Raw genomic sequence first — 16,504 nt, forward strand, 5'->3', positions numbered from 1 at the left:
TGAACATTGTCCCATATTGTTTTAGTACTTTTTATTTTTCACAACATTGAAAATGTGTTCAGTGTGTTTTTCCCCAAATATTTGTTAAATTCATTCTTTCCTTCATCAGCTGCTTCACGCAAGGAATGGAATGAAATTTTTTCAGCCTTTCTACTTTCAAACTTGAAATACCCTGATATGAACAAATCCAGTTATAGACTGACAAATCTGAATAGCTTTAAATAATATCGTTTGAATGGTACTTTAAACCTAGCATAATCTTTCTTTCACTTGTCATATTTTTATGAGCACTAACGATAAATACTTTTTTTCAAATAAGGCACAGGTGAAACTCTCACCTCTCCTAGTCATGTTCCTCCCCATTATGAAGACTTTCTTATTCTTCCTGTGGTTATAGTTTACTATTTTTTTTAAACCCCCTTTTGTACATGCATTGTATAGATGATGCAACTGAATTTCAAACATTGGCCAGCAGATGATTGGTTAATGGAACATTAAACAAAAACTTAACCGATTTGAAGTTTGATGATTATAGGCAAATGATTGGTCAAGATGTAGACTTACAGAGTGTATGCATTCTTTTTAAACAATAACTGGAAGATCCAAGTCTGATTAACAACTGGCAGTATTTATTTGCTGTATTTGCTGTTTGTGATTTTTAACAAAGGAGTTACTTTGCATTAATTCATTATTCAAATGTCTTTAATAACAATCTTAAATGGAGCTAACAAAGGGAATGTCTGCATTGGACCTGCTCGTCACATTAAAATGCGGGCAAGAAGACTTAGCTTTTTATTCTTTATTGATTGCAGCTTTTGGTGAAGTATGATGCAGACCTCTTTGCAGAAAATGAAGACCGAGACACTCCCTGTGACTGTGCTGAGAAACAGCATCATAAGGATCTGGCTCTCAATCTTGAGTCACGGATGGTGTTTTCGCGAGACCCAGAAGCTGAAGAAGTGGAAGCAGAGTATGCAGCTTTGGACAGAAGAGAGGTATCGTTTTGTAACTGTCATTTTCAGCATGGATCAAATGAACTTTATAGATTTGTCATGGGTGATTGTAAGGCACCTATTCAAATCAGTTTTTTTCTAATTACTCAGCCAAAATAGAAGAGTGTTTAATTATTACCAAGCTGACTCTGGCCATATACTTTACCAAAAATAATTAACTTAAAGATTAATTGCACAATTCAGAACTGTAAATGTTGCAATTCTGAAATTAAAAACAGAACATGCCTGTGATCCTCAGCAGGTCTGGCAGCATTTTGGCGAATGAAATGGTTAATGGAACATTAAACAAGAACTTACCAATTTGAAGTTTGATGATTATTATTTGAGAAATGGAAGGCATGAGATAATGAGATCCCATCTGTGCATGTGCAGCCGATCTTTGAATCTCGAAAAAGACGACCACTGGTATAATTCTGTCAAAAGAGCATTTTATTATAAGGCATACGTGCAACACTTTTCTTTCTTTGGCTTGGCTTCGCAGACGAAGATTTATGGAGGGGGTAAAAAGTCCACGTCAGCTGCAGGCTCGTTTGTGGCTGGTTTGCATACGTGCAACACTAGAAACTGCCTTAACAACGTTCTAAGTAATTTCAGGAGGGTGAGGAGGGCATATTATTTCACCACTCCCATTACTCAAATAGTAAACTTTGAACCGGTAAGTTCTTGTTTAATGGACCATTATTTTTTGTAATGCTTGTTGGTTCGCTAATAAGAGATTTCAAAGCACAGTGGTCTCTTTTTTGCATGGTCTGAAAGACCATAGGGTAGATGAATGGACCTCCAGTAAGAGGCACAATTTAATCGGCAGCCTGTAAAATTGCTGCAGTGAAATTTTTCCCCTCCTTTCAGAGGTTTATTGTAAAACCTGGTAAAAGTTCTTTCATTTGACCATCCCGCCTGATGGATGATATCACAAATAGGGACTTCTGCTCTGCTAGCAGTGGACGTAGCTGCCTCTCTGGTTGAGTGAGCCCCAAACCAAGTGGTATCCACTCTGGCCAATCTCATGGTCCTCTTAAGCCATCTGGCCAAGGTCTGAGAGAATGCCCGCTGATGCGGTTTCCTGTAGCATACAAACAAGAATCTCTCTTCCCCTCTGATATCACTAGTACATTCAATATATTGTCTCAGATACCGCACCACACAATCTTTCATCCTCTTGATAAGTGTTGGAACAAAGTTTAAATTGTATACCTATTATGTTTCAACAAGTCATGAACATGAAATTCAACAAAATCATTTCCCAAATTATATAGTCCAAGTGTAACCAAGTTGAAGTCTGTATTCTTTGGGTTGAAGTCAAGGCCACAAGCATGAGCAATTCCCGAGATAGTCTTGTACGTCCAAAGTGTACGCTGGCGACATGTCGCAACAAATCCAATACAACTTTAACATCCCTGTTAACGTGGTGTAAGCGGACATAAGGGAAATATTTCTCTCATGAATCTTGAAATCAGGATGATTCCCGACAGAGCATTTGGTGTCTCGTAGAATCAAAAAAGCTGCCAAAGCATTCTTGGCTGTATTGATAGCACTATAACTGGCTACGTGAACATAAATCAGTGAGGAAATGCAAAAAATCTGAAACTGAAATGTAATGAACATTTAAACGCTCATTAAACCATTTATTAACATGGGTGGCATATTGCTTCTGAGTTGACTTTTTCCATGAAGCACAAATACTGACAACCATTTTCGGCTGCAACCCTTTTCCGCTGAACTTTTCACGCCCATCCTGCAACGCAAGATCTCAAGATGAGTGAGAGGATGGGGAGGAGAGATATTGGTTGAAGTAGCAGTTCCTTGCTCCTTCTGAACAGTAAAGGCCAGGGGGTGTGGTGTGATGGTGTAGGGAGAAGATGTGGGAAAACATCTCCCCCTGGCAGAACTATTCAAAACCCGTATAAAGGTTTTTTTAAATTTTCTTTTTACATATGTTACATATTTTTTACTGTTGAAGTACCTTGTATGCAGTTATGAGAAAGATTAAAGCTCAAATGGTTTAAAAAAAAAAAAGGGGGGGACTAAACAGCCTGGAATTGCTGAAGAAACTCAGCCTACCAGACAAATGGAGCCTTTATCGTCTATTTCGGTACAGTCCTGACCGCAGCGATTGTTATCGGGTAGGGTCCATACCACGCTAGCGCTGACCTCACATACCGCTGCGCAAGATGAGCTGGTGGGGGGGTCCACACCTGTAGTCGGGCTGTCCCAAACCCCGTTTCAAAGGAGGAGGAAGAGGAGGAGGACATCGCTGGAATAGAAGAGGAACAACTTGTGGAGGAGGAAGGTGGCTTGACTGTGTTGAAGATGGACTTTTAAGTTTACATCAGACCCTTCACATTCTAATGTTGCCTTATCTGATTTATCTAAGTCAATGGAGAATTTGGCCATGCTGATAAGCCAAGGATTTTCAGTAGTCAAGGAGCAATTAACAGATGAAAAGTGAAATGTCTGATATGAAGGGTGAAATGTCTTCTATTAAAATGGATGTTATGAAGTGCCTGAGAGGAGTGGATAAGGTTCAAGATAAATTTAAGAAGATTGAAGATGCATTTCTTGCCTGTAAAGATGATGTGGAGCAGTGTAAAGAAAAGAATGGAATAGATGGAGGATTCGTTTACTGGTTGGGAGATTCAGAAGAGTGATTTGTTAAAGAAGATTGATGTTTTGGAAAATCAGTGTCGGAGAAATAATGATTTTGAAGGCTCTGATCCAGTTCAATTTTTTCATAAGTGGATTCCTGGTGTTTTGGGAACAGCTCATTTTCCAAGTGGCTTGGAACTGGACAGAACTCATCGAGCAAAAAGAAGGAAACCACTTCCGGGTCAAGCACCACGATCCGTTCTGATTCGGTGTTTGCGATATCAGGATCGAGAATTGATTTTAAGACTTGCAGTACAGATGCTAGTTTTAATCAGGGTCCTTTGATAGTTAAGAATAATAGTTTTTTTTATGCTGATTTGAGCCAAGTTGTCATTAAGTGTCGTAAAGAATTTAATTCAGCTAAAGCTGCTTTGTGGGTTATATATTTGGTTTTTGTTACCCTGCTGTGTTAAAAGTGTTTTATGGAGATTATCAGGCTCAGTTTTTTGATAATGATGCTGAAGCTCTTACCAAAGCTAACTCTTTGCCTGTCAATAAGTAGGGGCAAGACCAGTTTTCTCAACAACTTGTTTCGGTTCCGCAAGGAAAGAATGGAAAGCGAGAGATGGAGACTCAACAGTTGATTGACATTGGTATTGATGATGATCAAGTTAACTGTGATTTGGAAGTAGCTTATCATACTTGAATTGTTTGTTTTTCTTTTGTTGTTTGTTCTGTTAAGTTGTCGGCCATTTATGGAATTTGTCACTCCCGCATAATTTTTTTAAATTATTATTTATTTTTTTATTTTTCACCCCATAAATCACATTAACCATGGTACACACTTTTTACTTTTCACACATATACAGTGCCATTTTCTCCCACCCCCCCCACTCCCATCCCACCCTCCCTACCTCCCCCCTCCCGTCCATTTAAGGTATACATTCTAGGATACATTAAACCAGTCAGACAATGGTGTCGTTCAATAAAAATACACCAGAGATTCTACTGAGTCCATTCTTTTCATTTCCTTTTCCTTCCGTTAACTTGGGTAATGACTGTCCCCGGTAGGTTTTCGCTATTGTATTTAATGTAAGGCTCCCAAATTTGTTCGAATATTTCAATATTATTTCTTAAACTATATGTTATTTTTCCAATGGAATACATTTATTCATTTCTATATACCATTGTTGTATTTTCAAATTATCTTCCAATTTCCAGGTTGACATAATACATTTTTTTGCTACGGCTAGAGCTATCTTAACAAATCTTTTTTGTGCATCCTCCAAATCAATTCCAAATTCTTTGTTTTTTATGTTACCTAGGAGGAAGATCTCTGGATTCTTTGGTATATTGTTTTCTGTTATTTTATTTAATATCTGATTGAGATCTTCCCAAAATTTTTCTACTTTCTCATATGTCCAGATTGCATGAATTGTTGTTCCCATTTCTTTTTTACATCGAAAACATCTATCAGATACTGTTGGGTCCCATTTATTTAACTTTTGAGGTGTAATGTATAGCCTGTGTATCCAGTTATATTGTATCATACGTAACCTCGTATTTATTGTATTTCTCATCGTTCCGGAGCATAACTTCTCCCATGTTTCCTTTTTTATCTTTATATTTAAATCTTGTTCCCATTTTTGTTTAGTTTTACCATTTGTTTCCTCATTCTCCTTTTCTTGCAGTTTAGTATACATATTTGTTATAAATCTTTTGATTAACATTGTATCTGTAATCACATATTCAAAGTTACTTCCCACTGGCAAACTCAAGCTGCTTCCTAATTTATCCTTCAAATAGGATCTCAATTGGTAATATGCCAACACTGTATCTTGAGTTATATTGTACTTATCTTTCATTTGTTCAAAGGATAATAATCTATTTCCTGAAAAACAATTTTCTATTCTTTTAATCCCTTTTTTTTCCCATTCTCTAAAGGAAAGGTTATCTATTGTAAAAGGGAGTAACTTGTTTTGCGTCAATATTAGTTTTGATCATTGATAATTTATTTTATTTCTTTCTACATGAATCTTCTTCCAAATATTGAGGAGATGATGTAATACTGGAGAACTTCTATGTTGTACCAATTTTTCATCCCATTTATATAATATGTGTTCAGGTATCTTTTCCCCTATTTTATCTAATTCTAATCTCGTCCAATCTGGCTTTTCCCTTGTTTGATAAAAATCTGATAGGTATCTTAATTGTGCGGCTCTATAATAATTTTTAAAATTTGGCAGTTGTAAGCCTCCTTGTTTATACCATTCTGTTAATTTATCTAGTGCTATCCTCGGTTTCCCCCCCTCCATGAAAATTTCCTTATTATTTTCTTTAACTCCTTGAAGAATTTCTCTGTCAGTTGTATTGGCAATGCCTGAAATAAGTATAATATCCTTTGAAAAATGTTCATTTTAATACAGTTTATCCTTCCTATTAGTGTTAGTGGTAAATCTTTCCAATGCTCTAAATCGTCCTGTAATTTTTTCATTAGTGGATAATAATTGAGTTTATATAGTTGGCCGAGATTTTTGTTTATTTGTACACCTAGGTATCTTATTGCTTGCATTTGCCATCTAAATGGTGATTCCTTCTTAAATTTTGAGAAATCCGCATTATTCATAGGCATTGCTTCACTTTTATTTACGTTTATCTTGTAACCTGACACTTCTCCATATTCCTTCAATTTCTTATATAATTCTTTTATTGATAGTTCTGGTTCTGTTAAGTACACTATAACATCATCCGCAAATAAACTGATTTTATATTCCTTGTCTTTTATTTTTATTCCTTTTATATTATCTGTTCTTATCAATTCTGCTAGTGGTTCTATAGCTAACGCAAACAATAAAGGTGATAGTGGGCATCCCTGCCGTGTTGACCTGCTTAAGTTAAATTGCTTTGATACATGTCCATTTACTGTCACTTTCGCTAACGGTCCCTTATATAATGCTTTAATCCAATTAATATACTTCTCCGGTAAACTGAATTTTTGCAATACTTTGAACAAATAATTCCATTCTACTCTGTCAAAGGCCTTCTCTGCGTCTAAAGCAACTGCTACTGTAGGTGCTTTATTCCCTTCTACTGCATGAATTAAGTTAATAAATTTACAAATATTGTCTGTTGTGCGTCTTTTTTTGATAAATCCAGTTTGGTCTAAATTTACTATTTTCGGTACATACTCTGCTAATCTGTTTGCTAATGGTTTAGCTATTATCTTATAATCTGTGTTAAGTAAAGATATTGGTCTATATGACGCTGGTGAGAGTGGATCTTTCCCTTGCTTTAGTATTACTGTAATTATTGCTGTTTTACATGAATCTGGTAAGCTTTGTGTTTTATCAATCTGGTTGATTACTTCCAGGAGGGGCGGAATTAATAAGTCTTTAAATGTTTTGTGGAATTCTATTGGGAATCCATCCTCTCCTGGTGTCTTATTATTTGGTAATTTTTTTATTATTTCTTGTATTTCTACTATTCCAAATGGCTCTGTTAATTTATTTTGTTCCTCTATTTGTAGTTTTGGTAGTTCAATTTTAGTCAGAAATTCATCTATTTTCCCTTCTTTCCCTTCGTTTTCAATTCTGTATAATTGTTCATAGAATTCTCTAAAGTTCTCCTTAATTTCTTTTGGATTATATGTAATTTGTTTGTCTTTTTTCCTTGATGCCAATACCATTTTCTTAGCTTGTTCTGTCTTAAGCTGCCATGCTAGGATTTTGTGCATTTTTTCACCTAGTTCATAATATTTCTGTTTTGTCTTCATTATATTCTTCTCCACCTTGTATGTTTGTAGTGTTTCATATTTTATTTTTTATCTGCAAATTCTCTTCTTTTAGTTGTATCTTCCTTCATTGCTAATTCTTTTTCTATATTTACTATTTCCCTTTCCAACTGCTCTGTTTCCTGGTTATAGTCCTTCTTCATCTTGGTTACATAACTTATTATTTGCCCTCTAATGAATGCTTTCATTGCATCCCATAGTATAAACTTATCTTCCACTGATTCCGTATTTATTTCAAAATACATTTTAATTTGTCTTTCAATAAATTCTCTAAAATCCTGCCTTTTAAGTAACATGGGGTTTAATCTCCATCTATACATTCTTGGAGGGATGTCCTCTAACTTTACTGTCCATATTAAGGGTGAATGGTCCGATAGTATTCTAGCTTTATATTCTGTTTTTCTTACTCTATCTTGCATACGAGCTGATAACAAAAATAGGTCTATTCTTGAGTATGTTTTATGTCTAGCCGAGTAATATGAATATTCCTTTTCCTTTGGGTGTTGTTTCCTCCATATATCCAAAAGTTGCATTTCTTCCATCGATTTAATTATAAATTTGGTTACTTTGTTCTTTCTGTTAATTTTTTTTCCCAGTTTTGTCCATATTTGAATCCAAATTCAGGTTGAAATCCCCTCCTATTAATATGTCCCCTTGCGTATCTGCTATCTTCAAAAAGATATCTTGCATAAACTTTTGATCTTCTTCGTTAAGTGAATATACATTGAGTAGATTCCAAAACTCCGAATATATCTGACATTTTATCATTACATATCTCCCTGCTGGATCTATTATTTCCTCTTCTATTTTAAATGGCACATTTTTACTAATTAATATAGCTACTCCTCTTGCTTTTGAATTATACGATGCTGCTGTTACGTGTCTTACCCAATCTCTCTTTAATTTCTTGTGCTCCAATTCAGTTAAATGTGTTTCTTGCACAAATGCTATATCAATTTTTTCTTTTTTCAGTAAATTTAGCAGTTTTTTCCTTTTAATTTGGTTATGTATTCCATTAATATTTAAAGTCATATAGTTCAAGGTAGCCATTTTATACTTTGTTTATCTTCCCTTTCCGTTTCTCCATCATTACCTTTCCTTCTTATCCATTTCTGTTTTCTTGTTTTGAACCCTTTATAAGACAACATTCCTAAAACATCAAACATTTTCCTTATTCTCCTCTTTAAAACTTCTTTAGCCCCAATCTCCCCTTCCCATCCTGAGTTGTCCTTTATCCCTTGTCGGACAACCACATCTCCCCTCTCCATTTGGATTTGCGAATTCACTCGCAAGCGTCAGCTGATTTTGCAGTGACCGTAACTCCTCCCCACCCAGCCCCCCCCCCAGAAAAGATTTCACTTTTCATATGTAACAAAGGTCACTCTTTTAATTCCCTCCTTATTCCCTCTATTCCATTTCCTTCCCTTATTAATTCTTGTCTATACTCTCTATATTTTCCTCTAAATACAGATACATTCATGTATGCACACTATACATATACACACATATACCTCTTTACCCACATACATATAAATCGTGGTCATTTTTACTCTTATTACATGTCTTCATCTCTCTGCTTGTTTTGTAGTTGTTCTGCAAATTTCCTTGCTTCCTCTGGATCCGAGAATAGTTTTTTTCCATAAGACCGTTTTCGCTGTATTGAACTCCTTCCTCTTCTTCAGGAGTTCAAAACTTATGTGTCTTTTTAGTTCGCAGTCTTTTGTACTCTCGTTACACGTCTTCATCTCTCAGTCTATTTTGTAATTGTTCTGCAAATTTTCGTGCTTCCTCTGGATCCGAGAATAGTCTGTTTTGCTTTCCTGGAATAAATATTTTCAATACCGCTGGATGCTTTAGTATAAATTTATACCCTTTCTTCCATAAAATCGCCTTTGCTGTATTGAACTCCTTTCTCTTCTTCAGGAGTTCAAAACTTATATCTGGATAAATGAAGATTTTTCGCCCTTTGCACTCCAGTGGCTTGTTGTCCTCTCTTACTTTTTCCATTGTTTTCTCCAGTACCTTTTCTCTTGTAGTATATCTTAGGAATTTTACTAAAATAGATCTTGGCTTTTGTTGTGGTTGTGGTTTAAAGGCCAATGCTCTATGTGCCCTTTCTATTTCCATTTCTTGCTGTAGTTCTGGACATCCTAGGATCCTGGGGATCCAATCTTTTATAAACTCTCTCATATTCTTGCCTTCTTCATCTTCCTTAAGGCCCACTATCTTTATGGTATTTCTTCTGTTATAATTATATATATTTTCTGAGCTAACAGCTCTTGTGTCTCTCTAACTTTTTTATTAGATTCCTCTAATTTCTTTTTTAAGTCCTCTACCTCCATTTCTACTGCTGCTTCTCGTTCTTCCACCTTGTCCATTCTTTTTCCCATTTCTGATAAGGTCATATCTATATTCATTTTCTCTTCTGTATTGTTTATTCTTCTTCTTAAATCATTAAATTCCTGCGCTTGCCATTCTTTAAATGATTCCATGTATTCTTTAATAAGAGAAAGTATATCTTTTATCTTGCCTTTCCCTTCTTCTATTTCACTGTACTCTTCCTCTTCTTCTTCCTCTGGGTTGGCCATCTGTTGTTTCTTTGTTGCCCTTTTCTTCTCTTCTTTCTTGTTTTCATTGCCTTCTATGTTCTCCTCTTGCTGCAGGTGTTCTGCAGCTGTCATTGCTGGCTGTGGAGATCGACTCCCCAGCTGGTCACCCCTCCCGTCGGTGTGTTTTTTTGCATGCGCGGTTGCGCACTTTTACTCGGCTCAGCGAGCCATTTTTGTAGTCCACTTTTTACCGACCTGAGGGAGCGGGTTTCTCTCTCCACTGCGGGCCTCTTCGAGCAGGTAAGGCCTTCTCCTTCTTCCGTTGTCTTCTCTTCCTCTCTTCTTACCGTTGATTTCGATTTTTCTTTTTTCATCGCCATCTTCTTTCCACCTTTATACTCACTTTTCTTTAATTTTTATTTTTGTGCCTTTGTGTTTTCCCGACTTTTCTGGAGAGGGCTGGAGTTCACCGTCCGGCCACTACTCCATCACGTGACTCCTCGCCACTCCCGCATAATTGAGGGGAGTACTACACTTGTAGTTTTTTGGTTTTTTTAATGGGGGCTTTTTCATCTTTTTGAAGAGATCTTTGTTTATGTTTGTAATGAACTATGGGGAGTAATTATAATTTAATATGGCTAACTTAAATTTTGATATTTTTAATGTTAATGGGTTAACATCCAGTGGCCCTGTCCTCCTGAACTTTGTGCAGACATTTAGCTACTGATGAGAAAGGTGGGGGGTTGCGGGGAGAAGCATAGAAATTCAGTTCTGCGCAATCAATTGTGAAGGTGTCTATGGCTTCTGCCTGGGGGTCTGGCAACCAGGATACATATCTCCGTACTTGGGCATTTAAACAAGATGCAAACCCAAAATTTTGTACTATCAGATTAAAGCTCTTTCCCCCCCCACCAACATCCATTCCATTCTATCATTGAACTTTCTAGACATCAAATCTACCTGATAGTTCAGATGTCCTGGCAAATACACGGCTGTAATCCAGATATTCCTTTTGATGCACCAACTCCACGTCTGTATTGCAAGCCAGTTACATGATGGGGACTTCACACCTCCCATTTTATACAGGTATGCTACTGCTGAGGTGTTGTCTAACCTCATCAACACATGTAAACCCCTTTTCTCTGCACATCACCAAAGAAAAATTTAATGACAGGATTAGCAGGTTAATATAAATGAGCATACCGAACATTTAGATCAGGCTTTATTTGCTCCTTCCGGAAGGCATCGTTCGTAATTGGCATGGGGGAGTAACTCCAACACATTGTTGTGTCTCTGTTATATCTGATGACAGTGTCTGGGCAAAGGCAGTGATGCCTTTAACCAGAGAGCCCTGTAATCTTTGCCGCTTCATGTCATTGGCTCTCATGGGGACGTTCAAATTGTCCCAAATTGCGGGGTTTTGGTACATCCAGCTGAGGGCAATTAGTTCGGCAGGGGTATTTTTTAATCTAGTCCTCTAGCACTGTCTCTTTGAAGACATTAGATACCAGATCAGATATTGATCCAGCAATTTCTTTGCGGGTTTGCCCAATGCCCCTCGGTACTGCAAATTTTGCTGCAATTGATGGAACTTTTCTCTCATCCTGACCAATGGGGGTTAGGGGACTCAATTTCCACGTCCATCCCCTCGGACTCTACCTCATCCCATTCATATTGGAAATAAGATTCCTCTCCATACTCTGAAGGCATTTGTGGTTTACTCACAATTGCTGATATCATGCCTTCCAACTTGTCCAGTCTTGGCACGATCTCCTCATTGGTCATTGGTTCTGCACTCTGGCAGGCTTTTGTGATGGACCCCGATCGAGTAGGTGCCCGTGGATCAGAGACACTTACGTTGCCTTTTCTCAGGCTTTTTGTGCAGCTGGACATAATCCTCTCCTGTCGAGTGGGTCGTAGAGCAGCCAGGCCTCGTCTTACTAAGTGAAGGCACCTCCTCTTCACTGCCGCTAGAACTGAGGAGATATGCCCTCATTGAGCTCGCCTCCTGTGGCAGCATTTCTGTATCACTGCCAGACATGTCGGACCCCAACTTCAGCGAAGCAAGGTCAGTGCAGCCAGACTTGGGGCCCCACCCTCCATGAGGGAAGGCCACTGTCGCCTGATCCCGCCCCCAATGAAGGTAGATCAGCTTGCCCTGAGCCAACCCGCAATGGGTTGACTGTTCCCTGCAGGCCCACTGGTTCTTTGGCACTTTGGTTGCACTGTAGGATCTCTGTGAGCTCGAGGCTTTTTTGCTGTGCTCCTCCCCTACCTCAGGGCCCAGAAACCTCCCACCAGCTGTCCTGGATCACTTTTTGCTCACTTCCTTCAAGGAAGACCCTCCCTGCGGTTTGCACTCGTCCTCCATATGTTAGTCGGATCGTCTTAAACATGATTTACTGACTTTTTTTCGACCTTTCGTCAGCACTCAAAATTGCACCCGTCCTGCAAGTCAAACAGACAAATTGGCTGCAGATGCACAGATGAGATCTCATATTAGCAAACCAAATCTCATATTAGCATTAAGAAAAATAATGTTTTCTGGATGACCTTTTATCTGAATGAGGCAAAGTTAAAACTCAAATATTTGGACCGACAGATAAATTGAGGCAGATAAGGGGCGAAGAGAATAAAAAGGATTTAATTTTCTTTTGATGGGTGGAGGCTGAGAGCCTGGTAATGGTGCTAACAGTATGATTAAGACTTGTTGATCACAGCTATTTGTATGGTGGAGATGTTTACAGATGTAAAATTAAGGAAAATGTTGGAAATGCCTAGCTACTCTGATACCAACTTGAAAGGATGAATTCAATGTTGAGTACTTGATATTTCTCCTCCCATTGTCCAAGGAACTGATACTTCTCTCAGGCAAAGCAATGGTTCACATGAACAACTTTTATTTTAGAACAGCTTGTTCTCTATATTAGAAACAACAAAATAAGATCAGTAACTTGTTCACAAGCATTTATTTTCAGTCTGCAAGGTTGAGTCTGCAAGGTTGAATCTGCACATCCAGTTACATGGCATTTCAATTCTCCATCCCATTCTCTCTTGAATTCTTGTTTCAATAAACCCAAGCGCAAGCAGGAATAGCATTAGCTTGGCTTCTGAGTAGCTATTGGTATGCTACATTATATTTGAACATTTGTATCAAAACTGATCTCCAATGAAAGGGCATCAACCTATAATATTAATTCTATTCTCTTTCCATATATGAGTGTCTGACCACCTAAATAATAAATTTTCATTTATATTTCTAGCATCTGCTTTTTTATTTTCTTATTTATCTCTTTACATTTACTTCTAACACATCTCCAAATATTAAATCTTCCCCATGTCTCAATTGACACCACACTAGTATAGTTCAATCTCTCAATACCACTTTGGGTGGGAAGGAAGGAAACGACCAATCAGGGGAAAGCCACTGCAGCTGGGTCTCTGGCACATGGTCTGGCTCTGTGCCTTAAAAGAGAAGGGGAGAGAAGAGTGAGAGGGGATTCATTGGGTAGGGGAACAGACAGAAGATTTTATGGATGTGATTGAGACACCCGAAGTTGCGATGCCTCCCAGATCCCAAGGTTAGAGATGTCTCAAAGTCCACAGCATTCTTGCAAAGGATGGTGAGCATCCAGAAGTCGTGGTACATATTGTTACCACCAACATAGATAGGAAAAGGGTTGAGGTCCTAAAGAATGAATATAGGGAGTTAAAAAGAAAGCTAAAAAGCAGGACCTCAAGGGAAGCGAGTTCTGGATTGCTGCCTGTGTCATGCATTAGGGCAGGCTAAGAATAGGAAGATATGGCAAATGAATGTGTAGGTGAAGAGTTGGTACAGGGAGCAGGGTATCAGATTTGTGGATCAGTGGGACCTGGAGAATATGTGACCTGTACAAAAGGGACAGGTTACACCTGAACTTGAGAGAGACCAACGACTTGCAGGTACGTTTGCTAGAGTTGTTGGGGAGGGTTTAAATTAGATTGGCAGCAGGATGGAAACGAGAGTTTTAAGTTGGATGATGGAGCAATTGGAGGTGGAAAGCTCAATGCAATATGCAGAGTCTGAGGAAAGATGGGCAGTGCCTAAGTCATAAGTGCAGTCAATTGCATGGGTTGAAAATGTGTTAACTTTAATGTGAGAAGCATTACAAGGGCATGGACCAGTTCTTGGAATTATGATATTGTGGCCATTACAAAGACTTGCATACATACAACATGGTAAGAGGCCATTTTGTCTCACGAGTTCTTGCTGCCCAAATTGCATCCAATTAACCTACATTTCCGCCACCCCCCCCCCCCATACGTTTCGAACAGTGGGAGGAAACTGGAGCCCCAGGGAAACACCGTGCAGACACTGGGAGAATGTACAAACTCCTTACATTATGGGATTCGATTCCTGGTCCTGATTGCTGGCGCTGTAAAGGCATTGAGCTAACTGCTACACCAAGATTGGCTGTTTAATGTTTCAGGGTTGAGATGTTTCAAAAGAGATGGGGAAGCAGATAAGAGGGAAAGGGATTGTATTGCTAATCAGGGGAATAGTATCACAGCTGCAGAAAGGGAAGACGTCATGGGGAGAATCATCAGAAGGGGTAGCAGTCAGAAGGAAGCAATCATTATGCAAGTACATAATCCTTTATCCGGACTACTAAAATCCGGAAAGCTCCAAAATCCGGCAAGTGGGGAGAGAGGTCGCAGCGCTTGGGGGAGATGGCTGAGGGACCAGCGCTTTGGGGAGGTGGCCGAGGGACCGTGGTTGGGAGAGATGGCCGGGTGACTGGAAGGGGGTGGGAGTGGATACGGCAGCAAAATTCGGGTGGGCTTTCCGAAATCCAGAAAAATCTGAAATTCGGAACACACTGTCCCCCAAAGGTTCAAGATAAAGGATTGTGTACCTGTATTAAGAGTATTCTCTCGCAACCCCACCACCACACAGTGAGAAGCAGGTAAGTAGAGTGATTTTTGGAAAGGTGCAAAAATAACAGGTTTGCTGTCAGCTTTCCTAATATTGATTGCCCACCTAACCATTTTGAAGATGTTACAAGATCAAACCAGCAACCATAAAGAAGGCATATCACACAGGGGTAAAGATGAACAATGACTTTATTAACAAAAAATACACCCTCAAACTTTAATTCAAAATCCCCCTTTTATAACAATGCCCATTGGTTACTATGCAAATTTCTATAACAGTGTAAAACTAATAAATTCCCCAGCCTAAATATAACATATGTAATCAAAGTCTAAGCTACACTTCCAACCAGCCCACAGAAAAACTTAGACACAAAACACACAAGACTCATAAAACTTGATCTCAACTGAAGCAAAGATCAAAAACAAAATTCAGTTTGTTTGGTAAACTGTCCTGGGTAAACTTGTACCTCTCACTTTGTTTGTTTTAGATTGGTCACAGTGTTCGAGCTACCAAAAGCAAATAGACATCCACACCGAGAGCAGTTCAGTTTATACAAATGTTTATTACAAATTCAAAAGCTGATTTCAAACTACAATATGCAAGCCCTTCCCAATTATACTTATCAATGCCTGGACTGGTCCCAACTGCCAAAGCGAGGCAATGGCCGCACACTTGTAGTAGGTTGTCGGGGCACCGGTAGCAGCTTCTCCACCTCCCCCGACCGGGACGTTAGCTGGACTCTAGAAATTCTTCTTCTTGCTGAGAGACATTTCTACCCCTCAGAGAGTCTCCACTTCAGCAACAAATTACCCAAAAAATTGTTTACTCATAGCTTATCTCTATGAATAAATGATTTAATTATCTTCAAGGTCTCGTGACAGTCTGCGAGCAACAAAAGACAACTGCATCTCTGGGCCTCATGGTGGAATTTAGATGTGTCTACTAATTCATATGCATTCTGGGCTTCATGGTATAAATTAGATTATGTCTTCCTATTCAACTGCATCCCTGGGCCCCATGGTGGAATTTAGATTATGTCTTCTGATGCAACTGTATCCCTTCTTGCATAAGCTGGTCTAAATCCTCCATTACATAAACTGAAGCCAAAAGATCTTAGAGAGGGCACAAAAATCGAAGTTGTCTTGTGTTGCTTGCAGAGAGTGGAACAACTGGCTTGGTCCGGATCCTTCTGGCTGCCTTCAGAATGTTCATCCCTTTTAAAATCCCAACATTCTAAACTGTCCTCCAGACCATGACTAATGCTCTGGGCCACCTTCCACTCCACAGCACCCCCAGTGGTGGTTTATCGTCCTAAGTCCAGAAATTTTTAGATCATTTTCTGCACATGCTCAGTCTGTCTCCCACTCTCTCAGCAGTCCACCTTCACCTTAGCTCTCTAAGGCAAATTGTCACTTTTTAACATAAAACCATACAACACATAGACCAATACACAACACAGAACTCTGTAACAAAGGGAAGTGCAGAATTTGTGAGGTGTGTCCAAGGATTCCAGACACATGATGTCGACAGGCCCATTAGAGAAGATACTGGATCTAGTACTATGCAGTGAACCTGCTACATTAAAAGCTCCCAGTGGATGGGCTTCAGAGAGAGTGACAATTCCATGACCTTTAACATGACCAAATACCAT

General features: G+C 38.7%; 1 protein-coding gene across 10 annotated transcripts in view; it reads left to right on the top strand.

Annotated features, from left to right (window-relative positions):
• LOC138751718 (ankyrin repeat and IBR domain-containing protein 1-like) overlaps window positions 1–16,504 on the top strand; it is a 133,828-nt gene that overhangs the window by 23,271 nt on the left and 94,053 nt on the right. For all 10 annotated transcript variants that reach the window (XM_069914380.1, XM_069914374.1, XM_069914382.1 and 7 more), the window contains one exon: window positions 813–995. In XM_069914380.1, coding sequence (XP_069770481.1) covers window positions 813–995 — 183 coding nt within the window. The remainder of the gene's footprint in view (window positions 1–812; window positions 996–16,504) is intronic.

Source organism: Narcine bancroftii, chromosome 1 (genome assembly GCF_036971445.1).
Source record: "Narcine bancroftii isolate sNarBan1 chromosome 1, sNarBan1.hap1, whole genome shotgun sequence".
Taxonomy (NCBI): domain Eukaryota; kingdom Metazoa; phylum Chordata; class Chondrichthyes; order Torpediniformes; family Narcinidae; genus Narcine; species Narcine bancroftii.